This window comes from Leptinotarsa decemlineata, unplaced genomic scaffold (assembly GCF_025532065.1).
Source record: "Leptinotarsa decemlineata unplaced genomic scaffold, Ldec_3_MD MMD2_tig00026317_RagTag_RagTag, whole genome shotgun sequence".
Classification (NCBI taxonomy): Eukaryota; Metazoa; Arthropoda; class Insecta; order Coleoptera; family Chrysomelidae; genus Leptinotarsa; species Leptinotarsa decemlineata.
In genome coordinates, this window is record NW_027412686.1 from 882,838 (window position 1) to 910,223 (window position 27,386).

The window sequence follows — 27,386 nt, forward strand, 5'->3', positions numbered from 1 at the left end:
ACTCAGTATAAAAGACAAAATTTACCTACATCGAATGCTTAAAACGACAATTGTATCAATTTCTATAAGAATTTGACAGATATCCAAATCAATTGTATTTATGGCTCAGTATTTTGTATATAGTGGCTACTACATAAGAGGTCGATATGAGCTATCACGGACTTTTATGAAGAACTATTCAAGATAAACAATCTCTCGGTACATTATTTTCATGTAACTTTAACGGTATAGGCAGCGCACGCCAAGATAGCTCTCAAATAGCAAGAATTTTTCCGACTCACTTCATACTTATCGTTATATTATGACCAAAATCACATAAAACCTTTGTATATTGTAGGCTATATGTTATTCTGATGTATAAGCTGTATTTATATAAAGTTTCATCTATATGCGTTCAGTCGTTCAGGAGTGAAAGAGCCACAAACATACATACATACATTTATTCATCCTCACAAACTTTCATATTTATAATATTGGTATAGATTATATTTTTGAATGAAATATTTGGCGTCTTTTCGCATCGAACGTTCAAATTGAAAAAGGATTTTTTTAAATAATTTTGACTTTCTTCATTTCGAAAAAAATATTGGGAAACTTCCGAAGAAATAAAGAAAGAAATGTACTTCAATATAGACTCTTCTCAAAAATGTGTAGATCAGGCAGAGAAGTTTTTTCAGGTACAAACTGAAAGAAACACTACTTCCAGATTAACATTAAATAACACGAAAAAAAGTACTTTCGAAACCACTACTTTTATATGATCCTTGAATAACACGAAAATCTCATTTTCTGTTCTGTTTGTACACAAAACATTTGTTATGGAGTTGAAACAGATATCATTTATTGGAACGCTACACAACGTTGAATAAGAAAGAGTATTAATGTAAAATTTCACATATTTTCATGGATCACTATCATCGTTAAAAGTATACTTTTTGAAATTTTATGTTGAAAATACTCGTCATCAACTCTTCATTAGGACATTCTTGAACATTTAAAGACAAACATGCATTTATTACTCAAGATTGCGACTTCATGTCATCAAAACAGGCAATTCTGCTCTTGTTATATAAAATGACAATTCGTGAAAACAATCATACGGATAATAACCCGTATTTTCAGATCAAACGTAATAACGTTTTTATATTTCAGGAAACTTCGAATCAAACTTCTGTTGAAATATTCAAGAATTGATTAGAATTTCCAGGTGAAAAACCTCAGTTCCAAGTTAAAGTTAACAATGTTTTATTCAGAAATGTTTTCGTTTCGAATAATCCGCAATATTTTAGTTTTTGTACCTTCTTTTGCAGCCTCTGCCAATTCTGTGATGTCTGTAATATTAGGTGTTAGCTTAACGAAGAACGGTATTTTGACTGCATTTTTGACCCACTTGCATACATTCTTCAAAAGATCAGGTTTCTGCAAAAAATAAATAGTTATATAGATACAACTTCCTTCTATGGTATATCTCTGACTACTTTCGAAGTATAAAAACTATATTTCAACATTAAAATGTTTTCTATATTTTAATTTGGAAAAATACATCAAAATTTCAAAAATTCTACTCGAGTTTATCTAATTGTGCTCAAAGCTCACGTGAAAACACTTATGCTATTTTTTTATATGACATTATGACTCATTTGAAAGAGATAACATTGTTTTATTGACGAGTAGCTTCAGAAACTTTGACTTTTCCTGTATCTTCTTCGTTGAACTTTCTTCAAAAATTTGTTTTTCATCATGAATTGAAAAGGGTATATTTTTAGGAGAGAATGATTTTTAGATAAATTTTTGGCTTTCTAATTCTCCATATTTGAACAAAAAATGTAAACTCTTCACAAAGATGTGTAGAAAATGCGAAGGAGTAACTTTCAAATACAAAGTGAAAAAAAACGTTCTCTCCAGAAAATACACCCCTATCAATTTCTAAATTTCCATTTTATAAAACATAAAATTGCCTTAAACTTTCGAAGCAATTCATGATTGAAAACGAATTGTTGAATGAAACTTCAACGAATAAAATACAGAAATAGTCAAAGTTCATCATGAAACATTGTCAATCACCTTCAAACAAACACAACTCCACATGTTTTTTTAAAATCATGTTACCTCAGTGAGCTATTTTTTTTTGTAAACCAAACTCATCTTCAGAGTGATACAAGAGTATTCGTAGTTTGAATGAGAAACATTGTATTAGTGAATATTGAGAAGAAAGGAAATCAACCCGATATTTTCACAACTTTTGTTCATACATAATTGAAGAAGTCATTATATATCTATCTTCTGCCTGATGAAAAGAACTGTCGAGAACAAATTAAAAAACTTTTTCTATGAACAATTTTTTAAGTGGCACACTTTTCACCTGTCCAATTGCTAATCCCATTCCAGATTCACCAACACCATGTGGACAACTCAAATTCAACTCCAGCATATCAGCACCAGCTTTCTCAACTTTTTGAGTTATTTCTATCCAGTCTTCTTCGTTATAGGTAACCATGACACTACCAATTATGACCTTCAAAATGGAGAAATATATACTCAGTGTATTGAACTGAAGAAAGAATATACTCACTTTCTCTGGGAAGTCCTGTTTGAGTTCTCGAATACCTTGCAACCAGTAATTGAAGTATTTCTCAGAAATAACTTCGATGTTCAGAAAAGATCCCTGTTGGGGTCCGTAGTTTTCGCCAGATGTTGTTCCTCGAATTATTCTGGGAGATATATTAGTCACTGCATTCTGAAAAAAAAACGATAACTTTAGTTTTCATTAACTATTTTTCAAAATTTTTATCATATGGTACAATCGATAGCTTCTAGATATAGAGTTAGTAACAGATACCCATAGTTATCAGTCGATAGACAATAGTTATTCAGGAAATTGGGGTTCTCTAGTGAAGACATTTTCAAAATATCCAGATTTGGTGGAAAGTAAGCAAACAATTGTGAGTCAGCAGAAACTTTTTGAAAGTAACATCTGCCTGAATATATGAAATGTTTATTCCATTCGACTCTTAATGTTTCAGTGATTTCATTAAATATACTAAAGGCTATTAGAGAGTATCCATTACTATTGTATATTTCATTTCATCGAATTCGGTTCCACCTAAGAATAACGAAATTGAAACATTAAAAGAAAAATTAAAACAAAAAATATACTACAATGTATTTGAAATATCTATCGACTTTCGAGAAATATATCCAAAAATTCATCTCCTAAGCAGTACTTGCTTCGAATTTATTCTACGTCATTGAATATCAAGATTATATCAGAAATAGTCAAGTAACAAAATCAAAACTGCCAGGTCACAAACGGTGAATATCGAGTTCATCGTCAGCAAAAAAAACAACAAGATTCGTTGGATTTTTTTTAAGTTCTAAAGAGCGAAGTAGATTGTGGCCATGAAAATTCCAGATGAGTATCTGTATAATATCCTAGCTCTTTTTTGATAGGCATAATTGGTAGCCTCCCCATAAAATTTGAGGCTATTCATCGCAATCAATTAAAATATATTGACAAATAATTATGATTATTTTTTTCTAAAAATGCTTAGTTATCATCACTTTACCATTAATTTTTATTATAAATACATAATGTGCCCGAAAAAACACTCACTCATTCACTACGTAGTACGTACCACACTGTATCCTGCATCACCAAAACTCAACGCCCATAAACGAATAACGAATAAACCATCAACCCGAAATAATAAATGCCATACGTTGCAAGAGAGCCTCTGACCGCTTTGAAATACACAGGCTGCACGAGACCGATCCAACCAGCGATATACGTCCCGATTTGTAATTTCGGTTGCAGAAATTATAGCGTTAGAGGAGGCTAGCCTCCAGTTGGTATGACTGCGTTTGTTTTTTATTCAATTATTCGGACGGGATGCCGTGACGGACCGGGACTGAAAAATATTTCGGTAAATCGTTTTAATGTTTCTTGGTAATATTTGTTATTTGTGTATAAAACAGGCAGTATTGTATTATAGCAGTGCTTTTTAGTAATATTTTTAATGTGTTTTTAAAATGTTTTCTTTCAATTTCAAGGTGTTTTCAGGTTTTCACTTTTCGGTAAGTTTTTTTTTTTTCATTTATTATGGATAAGTTGGACCAAATTAAAAAATCTGACGATATAGTCGATTGGTTGCTGACAAATAATTTTAAGTCTTTATCTTATGATAATAAATTTCACATTATTAAAACTATGGAAAGGTCTCAACCAAATTTGGTTTCAATTAAAACGTCAGATAATCGACAAAATCGAGGATTTAATATTAGTTGGTACAATAAATGCAATTGGTTAACCGGCTCCATTGAACGAGAAAAACTTTTTTGTTGGCCCTGTATTTTATTTTCCGATCAAACCGAATACCAAACGTGGTCTAAAATAGGATACTCCAATTTAAAAAATTCACCTCATTTTACAGAAAGACATTTCAAATTTAAGGAGCATATATTTTCGTCTTGAAAATTAAAATTGTTTAGCAAACAAAATATAGCAACAGCTTTAAATACAGCTCAAAAAGAGGCCATAATTTCTTTTAATAATCAGGTTAGGGAAAATCAGTCGAATTTAAAAGGACTTATCGATATTATGATTTATTTGGGTTCCCAAGAATTAGCTTTTCGTGGACACGATGAAACCGAAGATTCGATTAATCGCGGCAATAACAAGGAACTTTTAATGTTATGGGACAAATATGATTCACAATTTGGCACTTTTTTAAATGGTAGCGTTTTAAGGGCACCTCAAAAACCATCCATAATCAGCTTATATACAGTGTGGCATATATTATTAAGGAAAATATAAGCAAGGAGATTGAAAGTGTTTCTTTTTTTGCATGGGAAATTGATGAAACTACCTATATTACCTGTACATCACAATATTCAATCATTTTTAGATATGTCAAAGATGGTAATGTAGTAGAACGTTTTATGGGTTTTCATGATGTTTCATCTGGGCGCACAGTTGAGGATCTGTTTAATTTTTTAATTCGTACATATGACACCTATAATTTTAGGCAAAAGTTGATTGCGCAAACCTATGGTTTACCAAAATGGTTTACAAACTAAAATGAAGTCCATAGCTCCTCATGAACTTTTTGCGCATTGTCATCCCCATGTCCTAACTTCAGTATTAAGCAAATCGTGCAACAACATAAAAAAAATCCGGCCTCCGGCGGGCTTTTCTGTGTGTATATAGCCTTTATGACTTTAGCCTCCCCTGTTCTTCAATGCACGAGCCGTCACTGGTTACTGATGAATAAAACATTTTTCTTTGTAAAAATACTTTGAGTTTACGCAGTAACTTATCGAGGTGAACTGAATAGATATCCCTTTTTACACCTCTATAAAGTTCCTTAAAACAATTTTCTTTGTTTTTTCAGATTGTGGAAGATGAAAACACCCAAAAAGTTCAAAAACCTAAAAAATCATTTTCGTTCTACATCCATTATTAACTTTTTCAGTGTCAATGATCGAGAATCAATACCACTTACCTTATCAAGTGTGAATGTTTTAGTCACAACAAAAGACCAGCCTTGCTCGAAACTCCTCCTGATCATAGCTGGAGTTGTAACTGGTGGGGCGGATGCTAACCCGAATGGGTTTTGAAATTTAACGCCACATATTTCCACAGATATATCGACTTCATCAATTTCTGTGTAGAATAAAGGCAACTTTGGTTTAGTCTCTTTCGGTAAACCCTATAAATATATGATTAATTTTAATCATCATAATGGAATCAAACCATTGGTAAAGTAAAAGTTAACGTACATTATGAAGTTTGCGACAGATGGAATTTTTTTAATTTCAAAAAAATCGCCAAAAGTCAGTGCATGTTCGATAACCATACTGTAGAATAGAATTCCATTGTATTTATATTTTTTCAGGTAACAGTCAACTTCATCTTTGTTGCTGCATTCAACATTTTCTTAATATATTACATTGAAGGTATATACAAGTATATTATTTATAATGATGATGTGCAAACAATTACAATGAAGAGAAAACAAAAACTGTTTGCATAGAAAAAAAATGCTGGAAGAACTTCAGAATTCAAAAAAACCCTAGAAAAATTAATACCACGCGTGTAGGTGAAATTGTGAAAAATTGTTCATTTCAAACTAGAGAATACTCATGATTTCAGATAAGATTTTTCTGTATGGGTCCAAGAAGAAATTGAAGAAATATGTTAATTCCATCGACATATTCTATTATATAACAAACGATGTTGTATCATCTCAATATTGAAGATATTGGACAACATGGCATTGCAAAATATTCACAATTTATGGTTCCAACATGATGAACGTGCTTTCCATTCCTATGGTGACATTTCTAAATGGATAATTAGGAAATTTGGTAATTCACAGATCCAAGATATCTTCCTCGTTCTCTGCAACATCAGAGGACTCAAAACCCAAATATAAACTCTGTGCACCAACATTTGCAAACAAGTAGTCCTCATGTTCTTGCACTCACAGAAACCAAAGTCAATGCTTCAACAAACCCCGTCAATTTTCTATATCTCGGCTGTGATTTCCACTCTCTATTCAAACAAAACTTTGAATTATGTATTTTTATCCAAAGCGATCTCTCCTGTCAACGAGAACAAATGCTGGAACCCCAAAACTGTGATGTTATGATGTTAAAATAATATCACAGAAGACCACTAAATTCATATGCTGCATTTATCGCCCACCAAGCGATACACCAAGCAAACAACATTGACTTTCTGCAATCCAATCATACTAGTGCCGAGATTTCGTTCATTCTTTAGTTCATTAAAAACGACGAAAACCAAGATAAATATATCTCAGGTCCATACCATCAACACACGAAGATATTTGGAAAGATTTTCAAGGAATTAAAATTGAAGGTGGTTTTTAAAACAAGTCATACCTCTTGAAGATGATCACTTGGTGATCGAAACACGGTTTAGTGTTGGTAAAAAAACTGCAATAATATTAATTACTACACCAAAGGTTCCAAACAGTACATCACAAGTAGATTTATGTTGAATGTCATCCGAAAACAAAATGTCATATACACTAATTTGTATCATTTATGAATACTATTCGAGACTCAATTTCTTCCACAGGATTATTCATTATACCGGCAACAGATTTTTCAATATCACCAGATATTCCCGTTTTTAAACTGTCTCTGCTTCTTCCTCTCTTCAATTCCCTTTGCTAGATTTTTCATACTCCCCCTTTCATTACTACTACACCTCATTTGAATTTTTCTACAAATCTTTTATGGGTAACAATGAAGGGCATTCTCTTTATCGTAGATATCTCCCTTCACAAAACTATTTCAGAAGGTTGACTACAAATTCTATTAAATTCATGTAAATCGTTTCCATAGTTAAACCTTTTTTCTATCTAGATTTCCAACATATCTTTAATATGGTGTACCAATGTTTCGTTTCATATTCTTAGTAATATAGAACAACATTTCTTCGAATGAAACATTTAATAATAAAACTTAGCAATGTTGTTTTGCGTTTCATATGGAGAGTTAGTTCCTCATGAAATACTGGGTGTAACTGAATGAGTGTAAAACATTCAAGAAGGTGATTCCTCATCGAAAAAAAGATAGGATCTTTCATATAAAGAAACTTCATTGGAGCATCCCTTGTTAAGAAACAGCCCCTTAAAGGGGGTACATAAAATTTGTATGACAATTTTTTTCAAACGCACTGTTACGCAAAGTTACAATATTGAAATCAATCTGACGTTTTGTACTACCAAAAAGACACCAGAAATTTATTTAGTTTACCCCATGGTTGTAAGGGGTGGAAAACGCAACCCCCAAAATTTATTTCCAATGTAACTTTTTGTCTTATTATTTGTTTATCATTTAAAAATTCATTTCCGATAGCTTGTTTCATTCTAAACCAAAAATGTTTCTTAGGTTTTTTGCCCAGAATGAACCAGTTCGCAGCAATTATTTTACGAACAACTACAGAGATACATCGTCATAAATGCGAACTGGATTTATTGTTATTTTGTAGTTAGTACCTGCATTAAATGATTGAAGGGTAATAAACAAAACTAATTTATCAATAACAAAACACACAACATGTAGAAATCATAGTAAATGTTCAATATGTCTACCTTCAGACATTACGCATGCGTCTAGACGTCGGCGCATCAAGCCACGTATTCGCTCAAATATTCCTGGAGTCTCTCTGATTACCCTGCACACATCGATGATGCGGTTTCTTAAGTCCTCTACATCGCGAACAGGAGTACGATAAACCAAATGCTGTAAATGGCCCCAAATAGAGGAACCGAGAGGATTGAGATCCGGAAATCGAGCGGGCCAGTTCTGTGGTCCTCCTCGACCTATCCACTGATTTGCATATGTTTCAGTGTAATGCTGACGTGCTACTTGACTGAAATGGGCGTGAGCCCCATCATGCATAGAAAACATTTCCCTTCTGACGGCCAAAGGAACTTCTTCCAACAGTACTGGATGCATTTCTTTTAAAAATTGAACGTATGCCTCACCATTCAATCGAAGAGGTAGGAAATGAGGCCCAATTAAATCATCCCCAATTTTTCCGAGCCACACGTTAAGAGAAAACTGTTCTTGATGGTTAGTTTCGACAATAGCGTGAGGGTTTTCATCGCCCATATGTGATAATTATGAAAATGAATAATCTGGTCCCGAGAAAAACTACATTCGTCTGTGAATTATATCGTCTTCAGAAACTCACAATTTCTTCTAATCATTTCTAGCATCCAATTGCAAAATTCAAGACGGTTCGGAAAGTCTCGCGGTAACAGTGCCTGTACTCTTTGCAGATGGTAAGGGTATAAAAGTTGTTCCTTTAAAATTCGAAATACCATCATATGATCAACATTTAGCTGGAAAGCAATCTTTCTAGTACTGGTAGTAGGTTGTTCTTCAATCAAATTAAGTACTGCTTCCTCGAGCTGCCAACCACAATCTTCAACCATATCCTCGTAATCGAGCAAATATTCTATCTGAAGGATGCTGCCGTTGAGGATACATTTCTGCATATCTTCTAGAAGCTTCTAATCCATTCTCCTCCGATAGATCGTAAACGTAATGCAAATCAGCCATTTCCTCATTTGTGTATGCCATTTTAATAACAAGTGAATTATTAAAGTAACAAATTAAGAACAGAACAACAACACACAATTAGTATTGATTCCATTTCGAAAATTCACAAACTGACAGCGTCGTACCAATTTAATTGGTATGACGCTGTCTACTAGATAGATTAGTTTCGAATTTTCGCATTTATGACGATGTATCTCTGTAGTTGTTCCTAAAATAATATTTTGCTACGAACTGGTTTATTTTAGGTAACAAACCCAAGAGACATTTTTTGTTTAGAATGAAACAAGCTATCTTAAATGAATTTCTGAATGGTAAACAAATAATAAGACAAAAAGTTACATTGGAAATAAATTTTAGGGATTGCGTTTTCCACCCCTTACAACCATGGGGTAAACCAAATAAATTTCTGGCTAAGTGTCTTTTTGGTAGTACAAAACGTCAGGTTAATTTCACTATTGTAACTTTTTTAGTGCTTGTGAAAAAAATTATCATACAAATTTTATGTACCCCCTTTAAGGGGCTGTATTTTAACAAGGGATGCTCCAATAAAATTTCTTTATATGAAAGAGCGTATCTTTTTTTGATGAGGAATCACCTCCTTAAATGTTTTACAGTTATTTAGTTACACCCTATATAAAGGCACCACATCAAAAATTAATTTTTTTGACCTTGTCATTGAAATGGCAGAAAAACTGACAAAAAACTTCTCTTCAAATATACAAGTGAACTTTACTCCAAATATCATTATATTACCTCAAAAGCACAGTGTATGTACCAAGCTGCTATTTTACCATCATTTACGGATTCTACCGTAGTCTGGGCAACTCCGGCAATATCTCCTCCACACCAAACGGAAGTATGGGAAGATTGCATTGTGATTGGGTCTACCACTGGTAAATTATCTTCATTCAGTTTCAGGGGTTTTAAAGCATCAATCACTGAAATAACCATGTGAATGTATTAAGAGGGCTTGGATAGGTATAGAAATTTTTTTATATAAATTTGGGTGATACCACCGATATTCGAAGATAATTCATCATTATAATAAAATTGAAGTTGATGTTCTAAATGAAAATAATTGAAAATAATCAAGGTACATATTTACAAAATTTCAACTTTTTTTAACAATCATGTCGAAATTCCATTGGAAAATCCAGATTTTGTAGAAATTGAAATAATAAATAAAATGAAAAATTAAATTAAAATCATTTACTTTCTTCATCTTCCAATCCTGAACCAAAAGCAGAAATGAGGAAATTCGCCTTTATCGTATTCAACTGTTCATTATCTTGAAACCATTTTCCATCTTCAGTTTGTTCATTTCTACAGAAAGTTACTGAATGAATTTTTCCATTTTTTATTTGTACTGAATGTGGTGTCAAGAAACCAACCAATTCACATTTCTCTTCAACTGCAACTGAAACCTGAAATAGTATAGAATTATTAATATTATCAAGTGAAATATGAAAACCACCATTATTTTCCAATTATAAATGAAGTTGAGTTTTGTGTCCCTACCGTAAAATTTCCTACTTTTTTTCACAACTCATGGAAAAATTAAGAATAATAATGATCGAAATCACTTGGTAAGTAACCTTAAAAAATAATTAAAAAAAACTAATCAATACTGCTTATTGTATGATTTTCACTATAAAGAAAGGGTTTTACACAAACCGGGACACGTGTTTCGCTTTACAACAGCGTAAAATTTATGCTTGAGGAAACTATTGTATAGTGAAACACGTGTCGCGGTTTTTGTAAAACCCTTCATAGTAAAAATCATACAATAAACTGTATTAATTAGTTTTAATATGGACTGCCATCAAGTATCGGCCAGTTCTATTCAATTCTTAGAAAATAATTCTACCATGGCAATTCCTAAACGAACATCCACTACTTCAGTTTAGTAGAATTTTTTTGACAAATATTCGAGATTGCTCAATATTTTCATGTTGAAAATTGTTCTTCAATCAATGAATACTTTCCGACAGTGAAGGACTGAATATTCGTCAATGTACGGGATACTCAATAAAACCGTGACGTGGCAAACAATAACAGTCATTACGTTATCAAGATTGAATCTTCCAAACGAAACTGTAATTACATAAATTTCTCCTTATCGTAATACTAACCAGAAGGGTCGATAACCTAAAATATGTAATTACTTTCAGCGATTTTCTACTAACTAAAATAATTGATCAGATAAATTGTACTCAAAAACACTTGAAATGTTGACAGTGGCATACGGTGGTAGTACTGTTAGTAAGAAAAATGTTCACAAGTAGTACAATATTTTCACATACGGTCGAGAATGTGAATGACGACGCTCGCCCTGGACGCCCCAGCATATCAACAACCGATGGAAATATTGATTATGGAAAATCGTCGAATCACTATTAGAGAAGTTGTTGAGGATGTCGGCTATCGATTGGATCATGCCATGCAATTTTTTCGGCAATTTTGGTCATGAAGCATGTGGCAACGGACTTCGTTCCAAAATTTCTGAATCTTGTCCATGAAAACCGTCGCATGAGCATCATTCAGAAATTGTTGAAAGACATCATCGGCGATCCAGATTTGCTTGAATGGGTATATGATTATAGTTATGACATCGAAACAAAAGTCCAATTGTTCCAATGGAAGAGCCCAGTAGAGCCAAGAGCGAAAGAAAGCGCACACTGCTTTCGTAGTGGCGTAGTGTATCAGGAGTTTTTGCCACACGGTCGTACGATTAATAAGGACTATTATCTTGAAGTTTTGCGCCCTTGCCAGAAGCAATAGGAAGAAAACGTACGCACAGTAATGCACCTACTCACTCGTCATTGCTTGTTCGTAAATTTTTGGCCAGTCTCAGCCACCGTATTCACCAGATTTGTCCCCCTGCGACTTTTCATCTTTCCATACCTATAACTTTAGTCTTTCATCTCCAACGTGTAATGGAAGTTGAATGTAACATTCACTGTATGTATAACAAGTCATTATGAATGCTATGAAATACTGATTTTTTCAAGAAATAGAAGATAGGCTTTCAAGAACTATAGAAAGTCATGCACCATCATGCGATGTTCGAATTCTGTCGAATTAATAATATATCTTATGGAAAAAGAAACTAATTAATAAACTTTATTGTATGATTTCCAAATATAGCGTTTTACAAAAACCGAGATAAGTTTTTCGCTAGTCAATAGCTTTCTCAAGCATAATGAAACTTTGTCAATCATAAACAATCAAATTCGTTACAAACGTTATATGAGTTTCATGAACATCAATTTGAAATTCTCACCTCTTCTGGTACCGCCCTTATATTAGTGAATCCTCTCCTGAATACAACGAATACTTTCTTAGCACCACATCTCAAAGCAGAAGTTGCACAGTCAAAGGCAGTATCTCCGGCGCCCAGAACTATCACTGTACCATATAATTTGGGAAGAACAGGCGTAGTTTGTTTACACAAGCAACTTCCACTTGTAAGGTTTTTACTGGCTTCCGAAACTCGGTGTAAGAAGCTCTTGGATGTATAAAATCCCATTTCCACTGTGAGATCCTTGAAAATAGGATCAATTTTTGGCTGGGGCAGACCGATTCCTATAAATACTGCTTTCGAGTCTTTAAGTATATTTTCTATCGTGAGATCTTTGGTGGAAAGGGACCTGTTTGTTAATATTTTCACTCCTAGATCTTTCACCAATCCAATTTCGTAATCCACAGTTGTGATGGGTAGTCGGTATTGAGGAATTTCGGTGGCACTAAAACAATGAGAAAATCGGTGCTTAACTGAAGTTGTTTGAGATCAGAAGTCTTTTAAACTATGAAAATTGAGAAATGAAAATTTCTTTGTTTTTTATCAATTCAATTTGTAAATAAAGTTACTGTAGTTTCGTCATATAATGACATTTTCAAACTTATACATTAAACAAAAAATGAACGATAATTTTACCCTTTATATAATACCACTGTATAAGTAATAACATAGGTACTTAACTTAATTGAGTACCTGCATTATTTTTACCTGTGAGTACGCTAATTTGAAAACCGGTGGGTAAACTAAATCGATTTAATCATTCACCAGGTTACAGCCCAACCCTTGATTGCATAGTGCAAAATTTCCGTATCGTTTAGATTCGGGAACTTGTGGTTGCATCCCAAGCAATGGTTTGAAAACGTCGAATCATTTTTACCTAGTCTGAAGGACCTTTCATGTTCAGCATACCGTTTTGAGAAATTTCGACCACATAAACACTATTACACTCCAGATTTCTTCAACTTGTTCAATGAATTCAAATGAATTACGAAAAGAACCGGTCCTAGGGCCGTACCCTGAGGTACGCCATATGAAACTGATTCTTTCGAACCCATAACTCCATTAACTTCGACACGCTATTTTTTACATGTTAGGAAGTTTCTGAACAAATCCAACATCACTCACCTCACACCAAGATGTTCCAATTTATATATCAAAAACTCGTACTAACCGTGTCGAAAGCTTTTGACAGATCTATAAAAACACCCAAACAACTTTTCTTGGTATCAGCAGCATTATATATCATACAAGTAAGCTTTGCAATGGCGCCTTGGGTGCTTTTGCTTTCACGAAAACCATGTTGTGTTTTCGAAATAATGCTATTTTGGTTCAAATAAGTACTTCACTCATATTTTTTTGATTATTTTTTTGAATAATTTGGTAAAGGAGAAGTTCAGGATATTGGTCGATAATTTCATACATTTGTTCTTTCTCCTCCTTTGTACAAGGTTTGATAGTTAGCAGTTTTAAAATGCTCTGGTACTTCATGTATCCATACATGAATTAAATATATAGGAAAGTGGTTCAGACACATAATCAAATGAAAGTTTGATAATTTCATTTTTTATTTTGACCGGTCCATTTTCATTTTTTAGGTTCAAAGCCCTCATTTCCTCTCTATCATATATGGATTTGTAATTTTTTCTTTTAATTGCTGTCCTACATGTGAAAAATTTGATTTTAATGATACCTTTGTGTTTATTTCGATAATTATTCTTTTCTATTTTTTTTTCAGATTTCACGATATCTGAATTGAAAAAGTCCTGGTTAGTTTTTGCAATTAATTTGTTCAGATTGTTTCTATAACCAACTATTTTTTTGTCGTTATCTAACGGATTTTTTATGTACATATGAAATGATTTATCACGTGTTTTTATTGAATTTATTAGGCCCTGAGATATTCATGGTTTTCATTTTCTCATTTTTTCCAAGTAAATGTTGTTGTCGCGGATTTGTTTAAACTCTCATATATGTTATATAATATATCAATAGCTTTATTTGAATCTGAGTTTACATATATTTCATCCGAACATTGATTTTCTGATAGCAGTATTAATTTTTGTTCGTCCAGTTTTTTGTGAACATTTTGGCATAGATGATTTTCCTTCTCTTCAATACTACTAATATAACTAATACTGGAAAATGATCTGTTATTGCTACTTTATGTAGGGCTGAATATAAATAATGAATGTCATTACTTTTGATGAATTGATGGATGTAGCCGTTAACGTGGTAGGAGATCATATTGAAAAATGAAATTTTCTATGTTTTTTACCACTTTCATTTGTAAGTAACGTTACTGCCGTTTCGCGCTATGAAAACATTTTCAAACTTATACATTAAACTAAAAATGATTGATTATATTAGCCCTCATATAACACTACTGTAGGTAATAACAGATGTACTTAATTTAATTGAGTACCTGCAGGTTACAACCGCAATGAGTTGCCAACCTTTGCATAGTGCAAAATTTCTGTATCGTTTACATTCGGGAACTTGAGGTTGCATCTCAAGGAATGGTTTGAAAACTTCGAATCATTTTTATCTAGTCTGAAGGACCTTTCATGTTCAACATACCGTTTTGAGAAATTTCGACCACATTGTCCCATATAAACACTATTACACTCCGGACACTTAAGCTTATAAACTCCAGATTTCTCCAACTTATCCACTTTATATTTGGCATTGAATAGGAAATCAGATAACCTGACATGTGATCTGAATGCCATTTCCACATTGTTTTTTTCTGAAGAAACCTGCAATTATTTCTGTTCTTTTACCAAAATATGTTAGAATTACCCATTTCTTGATTTCTGATTGTTTGATCTGGGGGTATATTAATCTGTAAGTGAATTTACGGCTTTGTTTTCTGACTAACTTCTGGATTGTATCTGCTTGGAGACCATTATTATGACCTATCTGTGTAATTATATCAATTTCCCTAGCTAGATTGTTAGCGGACGAAGGTAGTGAGAATGCTCTGTGCAACATTGAATTGTAGGCTGCTAATTTATGACTCTCAGGATGGAAAGAATCATTTAGGATTGTAATGCCTGAATAGCTCGACTTTCTGAATACATTGAACTCAAATTCATTCTGATTGTGTGTAATGGTCAGGTCTAAAATATAAATCTATTTCTCTATCTCTGTTTCAAATGTGAACTGTATGTTTCTATCGAGATTATTCATGAATGTCATAAATTGGTTCAGCTGTCGTGTAGTACCTGTGAAACAAGCAAGAATATTGTCTACATATCTATACCAAAAATGAATATGTTTTTACCCAGGTCGGAATTTACTATAGTGATCTCCAAGCTGTTCATAAATATGTCTGCTAAAAGTGGACTAAGAGGTGAGCCCATTGGTAAACCTGAATTTTTTTTATGAAATTTGTTGTTGAAATAATTCGTAATTTTCTATGAAAAAATACCACATTCTTTTGTATAAAGATGGAAAAATAGTCAGTCAAAACCTTTACCTTCCCAAAATATCAACCCCTTCTAGAAATATACACCTTTCAATTCAAACTTTTTAAATACAACACAAATAAAGATCAATTTCATCACAAAATAGCACAGATAATCAAGTATAATACTTATATTTAAGATGCATTTCTTCACACAGTAGGTTTAATTTATCGTGAAAATTCTATAATTATTATCACGTATATAGATTTTTTTAAACGGAAACATTAACTGAATCATTGAAAAATGAATTTTTCCAAATATCCCATTCATTTTGTTTTCTTATTGATAAAAAATACATGAACATATTTTTTCAACTTTTCATTCAACTAATATTCAAAAATTGATGACATCGAGGGAGAAATCTTTTTCATTTCTATTATATAAAGACTCATTCGTTAATTATCTATTTATTTTGCGCGAAAATATTAATATTAAGAACTTATATTTGGTGAAAACCATTAATCTTCCCAAATCATCCATCACATTTTTATACATTTCGTTGCTATTTGAAAAAGTCTCGTATGAAAGTTATTTGTTGTACAAGAAATTGTTCATCTGGCGGTTATTTCATGTTGAAACCCCATATGTCAAAAATTTATAATTTTTCAAGAAAAAAAAGTAAAAGAGGAAGTAGATGCTGTGTTTTGAGTATCATATGTTTCCGAAACCAGTGAATGATCAATAGACGGGCTCTTAAGATGAGTCCAATTGCGGTATGTACTATGCTTACTACGGTTTTTTTTATCATGCGAGTAAGTGTATTTTGGCATTGAGCAAGCATCACTTGAGTAATGAAATATTGTAGTTTGACACCGTAACAATTATTGGTTTTAAATATTATACCCCAAATATCCCCAACCATAAGTTTATGCATCAATCTCTTGAAAAAACTCTTGAATATTGTGGATGTGGTCTCTATATGGAATGTTCAAAAGGTATCGAACGAAGCCATATTTTCAATATTAGTCATGAGATATATATTTTATACCTTTTATCTGAGTTATAAATATATTTCACCTGCGTTTTTGTATGTCAGTCAGACAATTTCAAAGAAAGGATTGTATACTGTTTCAATAAATATTTGCAAGATACCCTCATTCCAACTTCAGAAGTATATTCCATTACACCTTTTTTAAGAACAATAAAATAAGTAAAACATTTTTTTAATTAAACAGTTTAATTGAAAAAATGTACTGAAATGTAAAAAATAATTCGTAAGGTCCTAGATAGCAGTCATCATACCACTCTTCTCAGCAATCTATGATATTTAATTTTTATCTGATCAATACCGTAGATTGCTGAGGAGAGTGGTGAGTTTTTCAATAAAACCATTTAACATAAACACTTTTTTTACTCATTTTATTTTCAAATTTTCAGTTTATAATTTTTATCCACCCTAATGCCACACAGTTCTTGGCAGGTTTTGACCTTTTACCTTAACTTGGGTGGGGTATCGCTAATGACCTATCATTTCTAGCCACCCTAACGCCACCCAGTCCTCGACACGATAGAATCGGGATAGAAGCATGAATCGCCCACCCAAGTCAAGATTTTTTTCAAGTTCTTTGTATAGATTATATCGGATTTGCATCTTTTTCATAGTGTACTTGTCAAGCCCTTTCGTTCTGATACCCATATTGGGGTAGTTGTAAAAAATATATAATCTGCCATTTTGTAGCTGTGGCCATCTGAAATTTACAATGGTACAGATTTCATTAAATTGTATTGTCTTCAAAACTAAATGTGTGTACCAAATATCTGATCAATCTGTCAACAGGAAAGAAGTCGAACTTCAATTACTAAAAAAAAACTAATCAATACTGTTTATTGTATGATTTTCACTATAAAAGGGTTTTACAAAAACATACAATAAACTGTATTGATTAGTTTTTTTAATATGGATTTTCATCAAGTATCGGCCAGGTCTATTCAATTATTCAATTAATAAATTTGACCCATATGAATGAATAAATAAACATAAACAAACGAACAGGGCAAGCTAAATAGAACAGTTTGAAAAATAGAGATGAATGAGCGTCTATTGGATATAACATAGACACATGTGATATAATTGGCAAAGTACACCATTTTTTCAGTTTATTTACCCACTTAATTTGATACTATATGTGTGTAGCATAGCAACTCAAAGATTACTGACATGGCCTTGAAAATTGATTCAAGTGATCCATTATTTACTGAGAGAAATTCATTTGATCAGATAAATACATGGTATCAGTTTCTAAGTTCATCTGGTAATGTACAATCAAGTGATGAAATATTAGTTTTTGTAATAATGAAAGAACTGTTTTGAATACCACTTCTGAACAGTTCAATATCATAGTAATTCTATGATACCTTTTTTTTGTATCATCACAAAAATCGTATTGTGAAATCTATTTTCGTGCTCACGTTCACTTGATAATTGAAATATAAAATAAATAAAACAAGCCCAAGTATTGATCTTTATGGTACAGTACATTTATTTATTGATGTGGCCGATATCTAAGATAGTATAGTTCTCACATTCGGGGTTATATATCTCAAATCAGTCTTATCCGCCCATTTTCCACCCTCAGATAAGAAATGAAGAATATCTCTATAAATTTGACACTTCTCATTTCTCACAACGAATTCAATAGATAGATAGATGGTTCATTAATAGTTTAGGTGTACATTCATCGTTCATTTAGAAAGCACAAATAATATTCGTCAATTTCGTCATATTGTACTTATATAAAAAAAATATATTAGATACAATACAGATATTAAAACTATGTTATTAAAATATACAGAATAATAAAATATTGTAAGTGTCAAAATAATATTTAAATATAAGTTTAAATAAAAGCATCAAAACATTTCAAAAAGAGAATGAAAATTTGCGACAATACAGTGTAAGTGTAAGTGATCTTAATGTGAAGTGATCTCAATACTGAACTGGTCTCTCATTTCACAGGTAACAGGGCAAGCGCATGATCCATATATTCCTTTATAGAGTACAAAGCGTTATCAGTTAAATAACTTTCCATGGTTTTTTTAAATTTGTGGGAATTTAGCTCTTTGACCCAAGAAGGTAGCAAGTTATAAAGATTAACATCGATTAAATTGTTCTTTGACCTTTGGAGTCTAAATTTGCTTGGTCTAATTAGTAGACGACTGCGGGTGCTGAATCTATGAAAGTCTGCATTTAATGCGTAATCGTTTTTCTTATTATGTATTTCCAATAAGGAGTGATATATATATATATATATATATATATATATATATATATATATATATATATATATATATATAAATGCTAGGTAGAGTCATAACTTTCAAGGATGAGAAGAGGGGTTTACATGAATCTCTGTATTCCGCTCCAGAGATAATTCTTATTGCCTTTTTTGCATCATAAATACTTTATTAGAGTGGGCACTATTACCCCAGAGGATTGTGCAATACGATAACTGTGAATGGAAGAACGCATGATATGCGTTCTATTATGATATGTTAATAGAGCATGTGTACTGAGAATGTCTTTCAACTTTCTAAGCAAGAACAGGTATTTGGAAATTTTTAGGCAAAGTTATGTGAACAGACCAGCTCAACTTATCATCCAGATATACACCCAACAAATATGTGTTGGCATGTGAGGACACGTTAGCACTTAAGGAAAAGAAAATTGTTTGTGTTTTATTTTTATTTAACATTAAGTTATTGTTCTCAAACCAAGTTTCTGCTTTTCCTTGCGCATTTTTTATGTCCTTATCCAACTCAGTGGCAAGGTTATGAGAGTTTATGATGGTTGTGTTATCTGCAAATGCAATCCATCTATACCAAATCATATAGGTGAAGAGGTCATTTAGATAAATAATAAATAAAAGAGGACCCGACACTGAGGGGGCACTCCACATTCAATTTTTAACAGGTCTGATGTATTATTAGAATCCAAGGAAACACATTGTTGTCTGTTTGATAAGTAGGATTTAAAGAGATAGAGGGCAATCCCCCTTACTCCATAATCCAATTTATGAACCAGAATAGTATGCGACACACAGTCAAATGCCTTACTCAGGTCGCAAAGTGCAGCCGCAGCATGTTTTCTTTCCTCAAAATCATTTATAATACAGTCTACAACTTTTTTTAGAGCTTGTGTAGCTGAGGAAGACTTCATGAAACCATATCGGTTTGGATTGAATAGGTTATTATTAGAAAAATATGTATAAAGTCTATTTTTTAACAGAATTTCAATTTTTTTCCAAAGATAGGAATTATTGATATGTGTCTATAGTTTCCAATATCATCTTTACCTTCTTTCTTAAACATAGGAAGACCTCTAGCAATTTTGAATTCATCAGGAAACTGACCTTTCTCTATGCATGTATTGAATAAAAAGGTAAGAGGTTCTATGAAGTTTGAAGCAGTTTCTTTTATCAGTTTGCTATTCAAATTGTATATTTCAAATGAATTGGATTTTTTTAAATCTGAGATTGCATTAACAACCTCAGTGTATGTGATAGGTCCTAAGAAAAATGATCCAGCATTTTTTGGCTTGAGAATAGCAACACCGGTATATCAATATCGTAGACGAAGCGAAGACACTTCGCTGTATAGTGAAAAGCGTCTTGATTCAATTCTAAAGTGTGAAAATCGTATAATTATCTTAGCAGCCTCGCGTCAGCCTCTGCAGTTTTGCTTGACGTGTTTACACCCGTTTGGGTATTGTGTATTGAACACATGAACGAATAAAGAATATCTATCCATCTATCTAGCTGACATGAAGCTCTATAGTCATCTCGCGACTAGGATAAACTGAGTCGTTGAAAACTCCATACCGGCAGGTCAAGATCTGTTTTGACTGGATGGAAAACAACACATATCTGCGTTGAAATGTGAATACCATTTATTGCACCATCGCGATAAAACATGTGAATCTTTTCGAAACTCATGGGACTCTCATTCAATTTGGTGTCATCTGCATATTGGGATTTAGGTGATTCAATTATTTCCCATATATCATCCTAAATGTGAACCATAAACAACAGGAGACCCAAAGCGCAGCTCTGAGGTTATCCACTGCTTATTAGAGTTTAAGAGGGAGTCGACTCATTAACTCCAATTTACAACTAACTGCCATTATCAAATCGAGAAAAGGTTTTTATCGTGTTCGATAATTAGTTTTTTCAATGCATGTGCTGGATCAAGTTAACTAACATACATGTCAGACGATTAAGAAAACTCAATCGGTTGATATGATCTAGCAAAAAATCAAACTGGAATTAATATGTGAAAAACTGCCTTTTATTTGTACAAACACCTATAGAAAACAAATTAATTTCAGTACTCTTCGAGTCAAAAATGGAAATGTAACGTATGAATTGTTAAAATCTAGTGTATGGTGAGTCTCATCTACTCATGAGTATATCGCTTAATGAAAAAAGTAATTAAAAAAAAATATTGTCGAACGGTTTCATTGAAAAATGAAGATAATAGTGATGTAGATGATGTACTAAAAAATAATTCGGAAGGTCCTAGCAGTCATCATACTACTCTCCTCGGCAATCTACGGTATTGATCAAATGATAAAATCGTTAGGCGTAGAATCTACATATTCACTCAGGTTACGCTACACCTAACAATTCTATTATTATACCGTAGATTGCTGAAGAGAGTCGTATGATGACTGCTACCTAGGACCTTCAGAATTATTTTTCATTTTATAGTACATTATCAACATAATTTTTATTACTTATTTTATTTTCAAGTTTTTAGTTTTTAATTTTGTTACTCAATTCTTCTCATTCTCTTTAGGGTATCCAAAATAAAACCTTTCAAAAGCCTTATCTACTACTATACTAACTGTTATATGACATTATTACCTGAGTCCACCTAGAGTGTGTTTGTTCTCGTAAATTGTAATATTATCGTATCCCAATCGTCCCAGAAACGTTGCACACGAAAGTGAAGCTGGCCCTGCTCCGAAAAGTACTATTTTAGCATCTGGACATTTAGGTTTGGCGGTTTTCGGGTCTCTTATTTGTCTAACACCCATTTTACTGAATACCTGAAATGAATATCAAAAATATTATTAAGCAAAATCCAATCATATAAAAACTTGCCTCGGTTGCAAATTGCTGCAATCCTCCAATGTTAATAGGACCTTCTTCGGTAGCCTGAAGGTTGCATCCTCCAACGCAGAGGTCACTCGTAGGGCAAACCATTCCACAAGTAATACCCAAGGGATTATCAGAAAAAATTGCTTTAGCAGCTCCATAGTAATTCTAAAAGTTTCAAGAAATTTCAACGAACCTTATATATTTTTCAATTTTTTTATTTCTTCTACACAATGGAAGAAAAAAATGTATTATATTGTATTAAGGTAAATATGTTTACTATAAATATAAATATAGCTATAACCAAAACTATAACTATAACTATTTGTCAATATCAACATTTCTCACACAATGGAAAAAAAAAGTTTCATTCACGACATTTCAAGGGATTGGTTTTTTTTAAGTATTATGGTTTTAGTTTTACTAACTAATGCAAAAGTTTTTCAAATGGCCATATTTCTAAATTTATTCAGTTAATCCTTAATACCCTACATACTCTACCAAATACAACTTACCCTGTTAGCAATACTGGTTATGAATGATTTAATGTCAAGTTGTGTCGGGCAGGATTTCTGACAGGGTGCATCGGCACACTTGAGGCACCTCGAAGCCTCTCGAAGGGCTCCTCTTTCACTGAGTGTCGTGGATTTAACGTCAGAGAAGTTATTTTCGAGTGAAGGGCATTCCTGAAACAATCAAATCATTCATTCATAGACCAGGGTCGATAATTTTTAAAACGAAAAAAAGTAATAGTAGGATGAAACCCATTAGAAAAGGAGGAGAATATTATAAAAATGAAAGAAAAATAAATTACGGGAGATCTGAGTTCGGAAAGTGGGAGGGGGTGAGTTTTTGAGGGTAAAAAATGGTTTATCTTGATTTTCGGCAAAATAACAAGTCCTATGGAAAAAAGGTGAATGGCATAGTTGTAGCTAATAAAAAGGTCTTCAAGTTTCGTGTCAAATATTTTTTCACATAACCTCTGAATTTATGTGAAAAATTGAAATAACCAAGTTTTTTTTTGTTTTCTTTTATCTTTGTTTAAAAAAAAACATTTTCTACGAAATTTGTTGAAAACTCACCTTTTTATGTCCCAAATACACTGTAATTTATTTGATTCAGAATATTTATTGTTTCACCTTACTTTGACTCAATATCAAAAAAGCACCCTAAATTTCAATTGAAAATTCTCACGTAAAAAATCGAAAAAAGCTCGAATTCCAATTTTTTTGTATGATTGCTGCAATTTTATTCAGTTAAAAAGTTTACTTATGAAATTCTAATTACACTCATGTCATAGAAAATCCTATAAAATATAAATGTACATGTAAATCGTACTATTGGTTGTTCAAACGTTAAGAACACAATATTTTACTCTTGTTTTTGGCATTGTTTAGACAATGGTGTCATAATAACTCGGAATTTTTATGAGCGGCACAGGAATAATTTTTGAAGTATGATAAGTCAAATTAGTGTGTACCTTTTCCATGAACCCATTCCAACCATCGGATTTCTTGTTTGCAAATTTGGAATAAAACCATGTAAAATCTGCCGCAGAAATTTCATAGTTGTCCGTAACATCTAAAATATCTTCTATCAGATTTATCGGAATTTTTGTTTTCAAAACGTTTGAATTTCACAAATCCAATTTTGCCTATCTCTTCAGAACATGGAATCTGTTTTAATCTAGAGATGGTTTTCTTTGAAGTAACACTAGACGCCGGAATAAGAACCATTATTCCATCCATTGCATGAAAAGTATATTTGCCATCAATCGTGCATGTATTATAGTCCGCATTGTCATAAATGAGGGAGCTCTCCTGAAAATCCCTTTTTCATTTCATTGACAGAAAATTGATATTCTGTTTCGTTGGCAACGATATAATTTGTAAGACAATCAATAAAATTCTTTGTGTTTTCATATGCTGAGCGACCCCTTTTTTCTTTCATTTCTTTTGTTATAAAAAATAGCCATACAAACAGTGTGATAATGAACTTTTACTGCGACTAAATCAGGAACATTTATCAAACGAGCTGATCTTTTTATCGTAGTCATTCAATGTGTTTTGTTAATTATAGTAGTATATTTCAATTTGAAATTTTTCCGTTTGTAAATGTAACTTGGATTCTCACGTTTTTTGAGTGATTAAAGTGAAAAATTCAATAAATAGCTCAAAATTGTTTATAATGATTAAAAACACATTTTCGAATTCTAGTTTTTTCGATTTCTTGCATAATACTAATGTATATTTTTTTACAATATCGGAAAGTAGAGATTTCAACGAATAAAAAGCATATCGAGCATAACGCGGGAATTTTCGATTGAAAATTAGGGTGCTTTTTTGATATTAAGTCAAAATAAGGTGAAAAAATAAATATTCATTCAATTCACAGTGTATATGGAACATAAAAAGGTGAGTTTTTACCAAATTCCGTAGAATTTTTTTTTTGAAAAAGTTAAAAATAAAAAACCAAAAACTTTGTTATTTGCATTTTTTACATAAATTTTGGGATTATATGAAAAAAATTGTAAATACAAAAATTGTAGATCTTTTTATTGCCTACAACTTTGCCATTCAACTTTTTTCCAGAGGACTCAGATCGCCCGTAATTTATTTTTTATTTCATTTTTATCATATTCTCCTCCTTTTCCAATGAGTTTCATCCTACTATTATTTTTTTTCACTTTTTACCATTTTTGAAGCCTTCAGCCCTGGTCTATCATAGCATAATTTTAAAATTAATTTTAACAAATCGTAAACCAGTCATACTTAGAAAATCATAACCTGAACATACATAATGTCAGTTTTATGCAAATCATAAACAAAATAATCAAAAAATGAAATAACGGAGATAAATGATAAAAAAACTTCAAAAAAATAAAAACATACTACTTCAGGACGCCTGGAATGTTAATATCCACGGACGACTTAAGCAGCCACATACATGTGAACCTAGTTCGCCGAACTGGGTTTTACAAGAAATGAGAAGAAAAGATCGCAATGTTCCAAGCAGTGGCTTCGTGAGAAAAAGAAGTGGTCTCACCTCAATCTCTTATATCACCTTAGGGAGAACAGTGCGAAAGATTACACCAATTATGTAACAATGAAATGGGGCGATGAAAGAAATGAGGTCATAGTGCCATAATATGACAACCCTTATCCATTAGAGCGGTTGAGGTGAAACCCGTGAACGGTAACAGATCATCTCAAGATGCTCCACTGAAATATACAAACAAATAAAAATAGGTATTACCGCTAGATAAAAGGAAATATTCAAAATTTTCAATTAATAATTATATAGATGAGCAGCAGCGATCCTTTATATGCAAAAGTACAAACTATTGACTAAAACAGACAGTGAAATGTTATGCGAGCTATGAATCTCTGCAAATATTATCAAGTCAATAATACTTACACTACATTTATTGTCAGCATTTCTCTTCCAGTGAGCTTTGTTCTTCTTTGTGATACTGGAAGGAACAAAATTAGAATGGTCGCTGACCCTTGGATTCAAAGCCAGAATATTCTGAAACCCAAACAAAAATTCAAAATGAAAAAGTGCAAAACAATTATAGTTACTGGAAATTGATTTTGAATACAAATTAATTTATAATGTTGCACTTCAGTTTCGGAGTGTCGGTGAATCGAATCATGCAATATCCATCGAAAATTATATTATGAAACATTACATTTTGGATAATGGATTTCAAAAGAGAATTTCGAAATTCCCGCTTGTTCAATACATGTATCAATTCACGTGTCTGTTTTATCACTCATTTACATGTTTCAGTTTGCTGGCTCCAACAACGCATCCACGGCTCTTTCTGTTCTGAAATTGATAAACGACTTTCAGAGATTTTACTGGCAATATTGTGTCAAAAATCATAATATTATGTCAGTGTCAAAACTTCAAAAACTGTCCCAATGTTTTTGGTTGAGCAGCTATTCCAAAGAGATGTGAAAATAACAGCTGTTAGATTTAGAATGTATGTTTTTATCATTCCCTCTGTATAGAGATTTTCTATTTAGTTTATGTGATGTCTGATAATATTTTTAGTTGAATCAAGTTTGTTAGTAAGAAGATTTTGATGAAAGTTGCCAAATAAATAGAATTTAAAAACGTCAGTAAGAATTTATTTGATGATAAAATTATATCCATCCCATATTTAAAAACAGCATTATCTATAGATAAATAAAATGTGTTTCTTCTTTTCATGTTTTTATTTTAATCCTCAAACTAGGATATGTATGATGAGAATATAATGAGTAATGTTTCAGTTTGATAACACACTAATATGGCCGATACTGTACTTTGGTACTTTGAATCGGTTAGAGTCCTTACAGAACTCATGCTCACGACTGATCAAAAGAATCAGAAGACGAAAATATATATTGCATAATTTGGTAAGGTGTCAGCCACCCTACCGAGGATCACATGAAAACGCGACGTATATTAATAGTAAAAAATTCGTTATTTGAAGTAGTACTAGATCTATTCATCTCATAATGCTTCATGACACAGGTTGATATGTAGTCCCGTCACGTATAGTCTGGGAACTTCTGTCAAAGAACACCGAAAATTATGATCCAGGTTCATTTGATTTGGAATGACCTCTAGCAAATTTTTGAGAAATTTTAAGAGGGGTTCGAAAAAAAATGCAAAAGTTATAAACAATTCAGTAAAAAAGGGGGGTTTAGTTTTTGACAAATATCTCAGAAAATATTAAAGATATCCGAAATTTGAATAGAGATCTTTAAAAAGGAGAAAATTTACTAAAAAAAGTCCCACCTCCCGGAACTCTATCACCAATATTTATAATTTTAATTTAAAGACGAAAATAGCGCTAAAAACGGCGATGCCCGTCCCGCACGCGCTAACCAATACGGACCTTTGAACAATAAAAATTATTTTAATCATCAAACATCATTATTAAGAAAAAAATTCACTTGAATAAACGGAAATACATGGAAAAAAATTTTTTCCCGTGATTATTTTATTAGATATACTTTAATCAACTGATTTTTACAAGTTTTAAATTTACATAAAAACATAATTTTTATAAAAACCTCAAATTTTTTTCACTTTTTGGAGCTTTTCTTGAAAACCTTCTAAAAATATTTCCGTTGGAAAATGAATATTATGATTTTTAAAAACAAAATCGTTTCTTAAATAAATAGCGATGCGTGTCCCGCGCGGTAAATTTCCTCCTCTTTTAGGATCTTTTTTCAAATTTTTGATATCTTCAATATTATCCGAGATATTTGCAAAAAACCAAACCTTTCTTTTTTTTTACTAATTTTGTTAATAATTCTAAAATACAAATCTTGAAATTATAAAACAACAACAAAAATCAATTGGCGCTCCGGGGCGACTTCACTGATTCCAGAGGCGCATTTGCTTTTTCAGCTGCAGGAAAAC

General features: G+C 32.2%; 1 protein-coding gene across 2 annotated transcripts in view; it reads right to left on the reverse strand.

Annotated features, from left to right (window-relative positions):
* The window catches only part of su(r) (dihydropyrimidine dehydrogenase su(r)), a 67,316-nt gene that overhangs the window by 15,204 nt on the left and 24,726 nt on the right, over positions 1-27,386 (reverse strand). Inside the window, exons 1-12 of one of the 2 annotated variants that reach the window (XM_074181887.1) lie at positions 25,749-25,868; positions 25,383-25,493; positions 22,481-22,651; positions 21,972-22,133; positions 21,732-21,916; positions 12,386-12,848; positions 10,316-10,526; positions 9,856-10,040; positions 5,502-5,708; positions 2,573-2,737; positions 2,363-2,515; positions 1,299-1,419 (exon numbers count right to left, since the gene is read on the reverse strand). In XM_074181887.1, the coding sequence (XP_074037988.1) occupies positions 1,299-1,419; positions 2,363-2,515; positions 2,573-2,737; positions 5,502-5,708; positions 9,856-10,040; positions 10,316-10,526; positions 12,386-12,848; positions 21,732-21,916; positions 21,972-22,133; positions 22,481-22,651; positions 25,383-25,493; positions 25,749-25,853 (2,239 nt within the window). In that variant the 5' untranslated portion in view covers positions 25,854-25,868. Of the gene's footprint in view, positions 1-1,298; positions 1,420-2,362; positions 2,516-2,572; positions 2,738-5,501; positions 5,709-9,855; positions 10,041-10,315; positions 10,527-12,385; positions 12,849-21,731; positions 21,917-21,971; positions 22,134-22,480; positions 22,652-25,382; positions 25,494-25,748; positions 25,869-27,386 lie in introns of those variants that run through there. The other variant, XM_074181888.1, reaches the window with a different exon arrangement.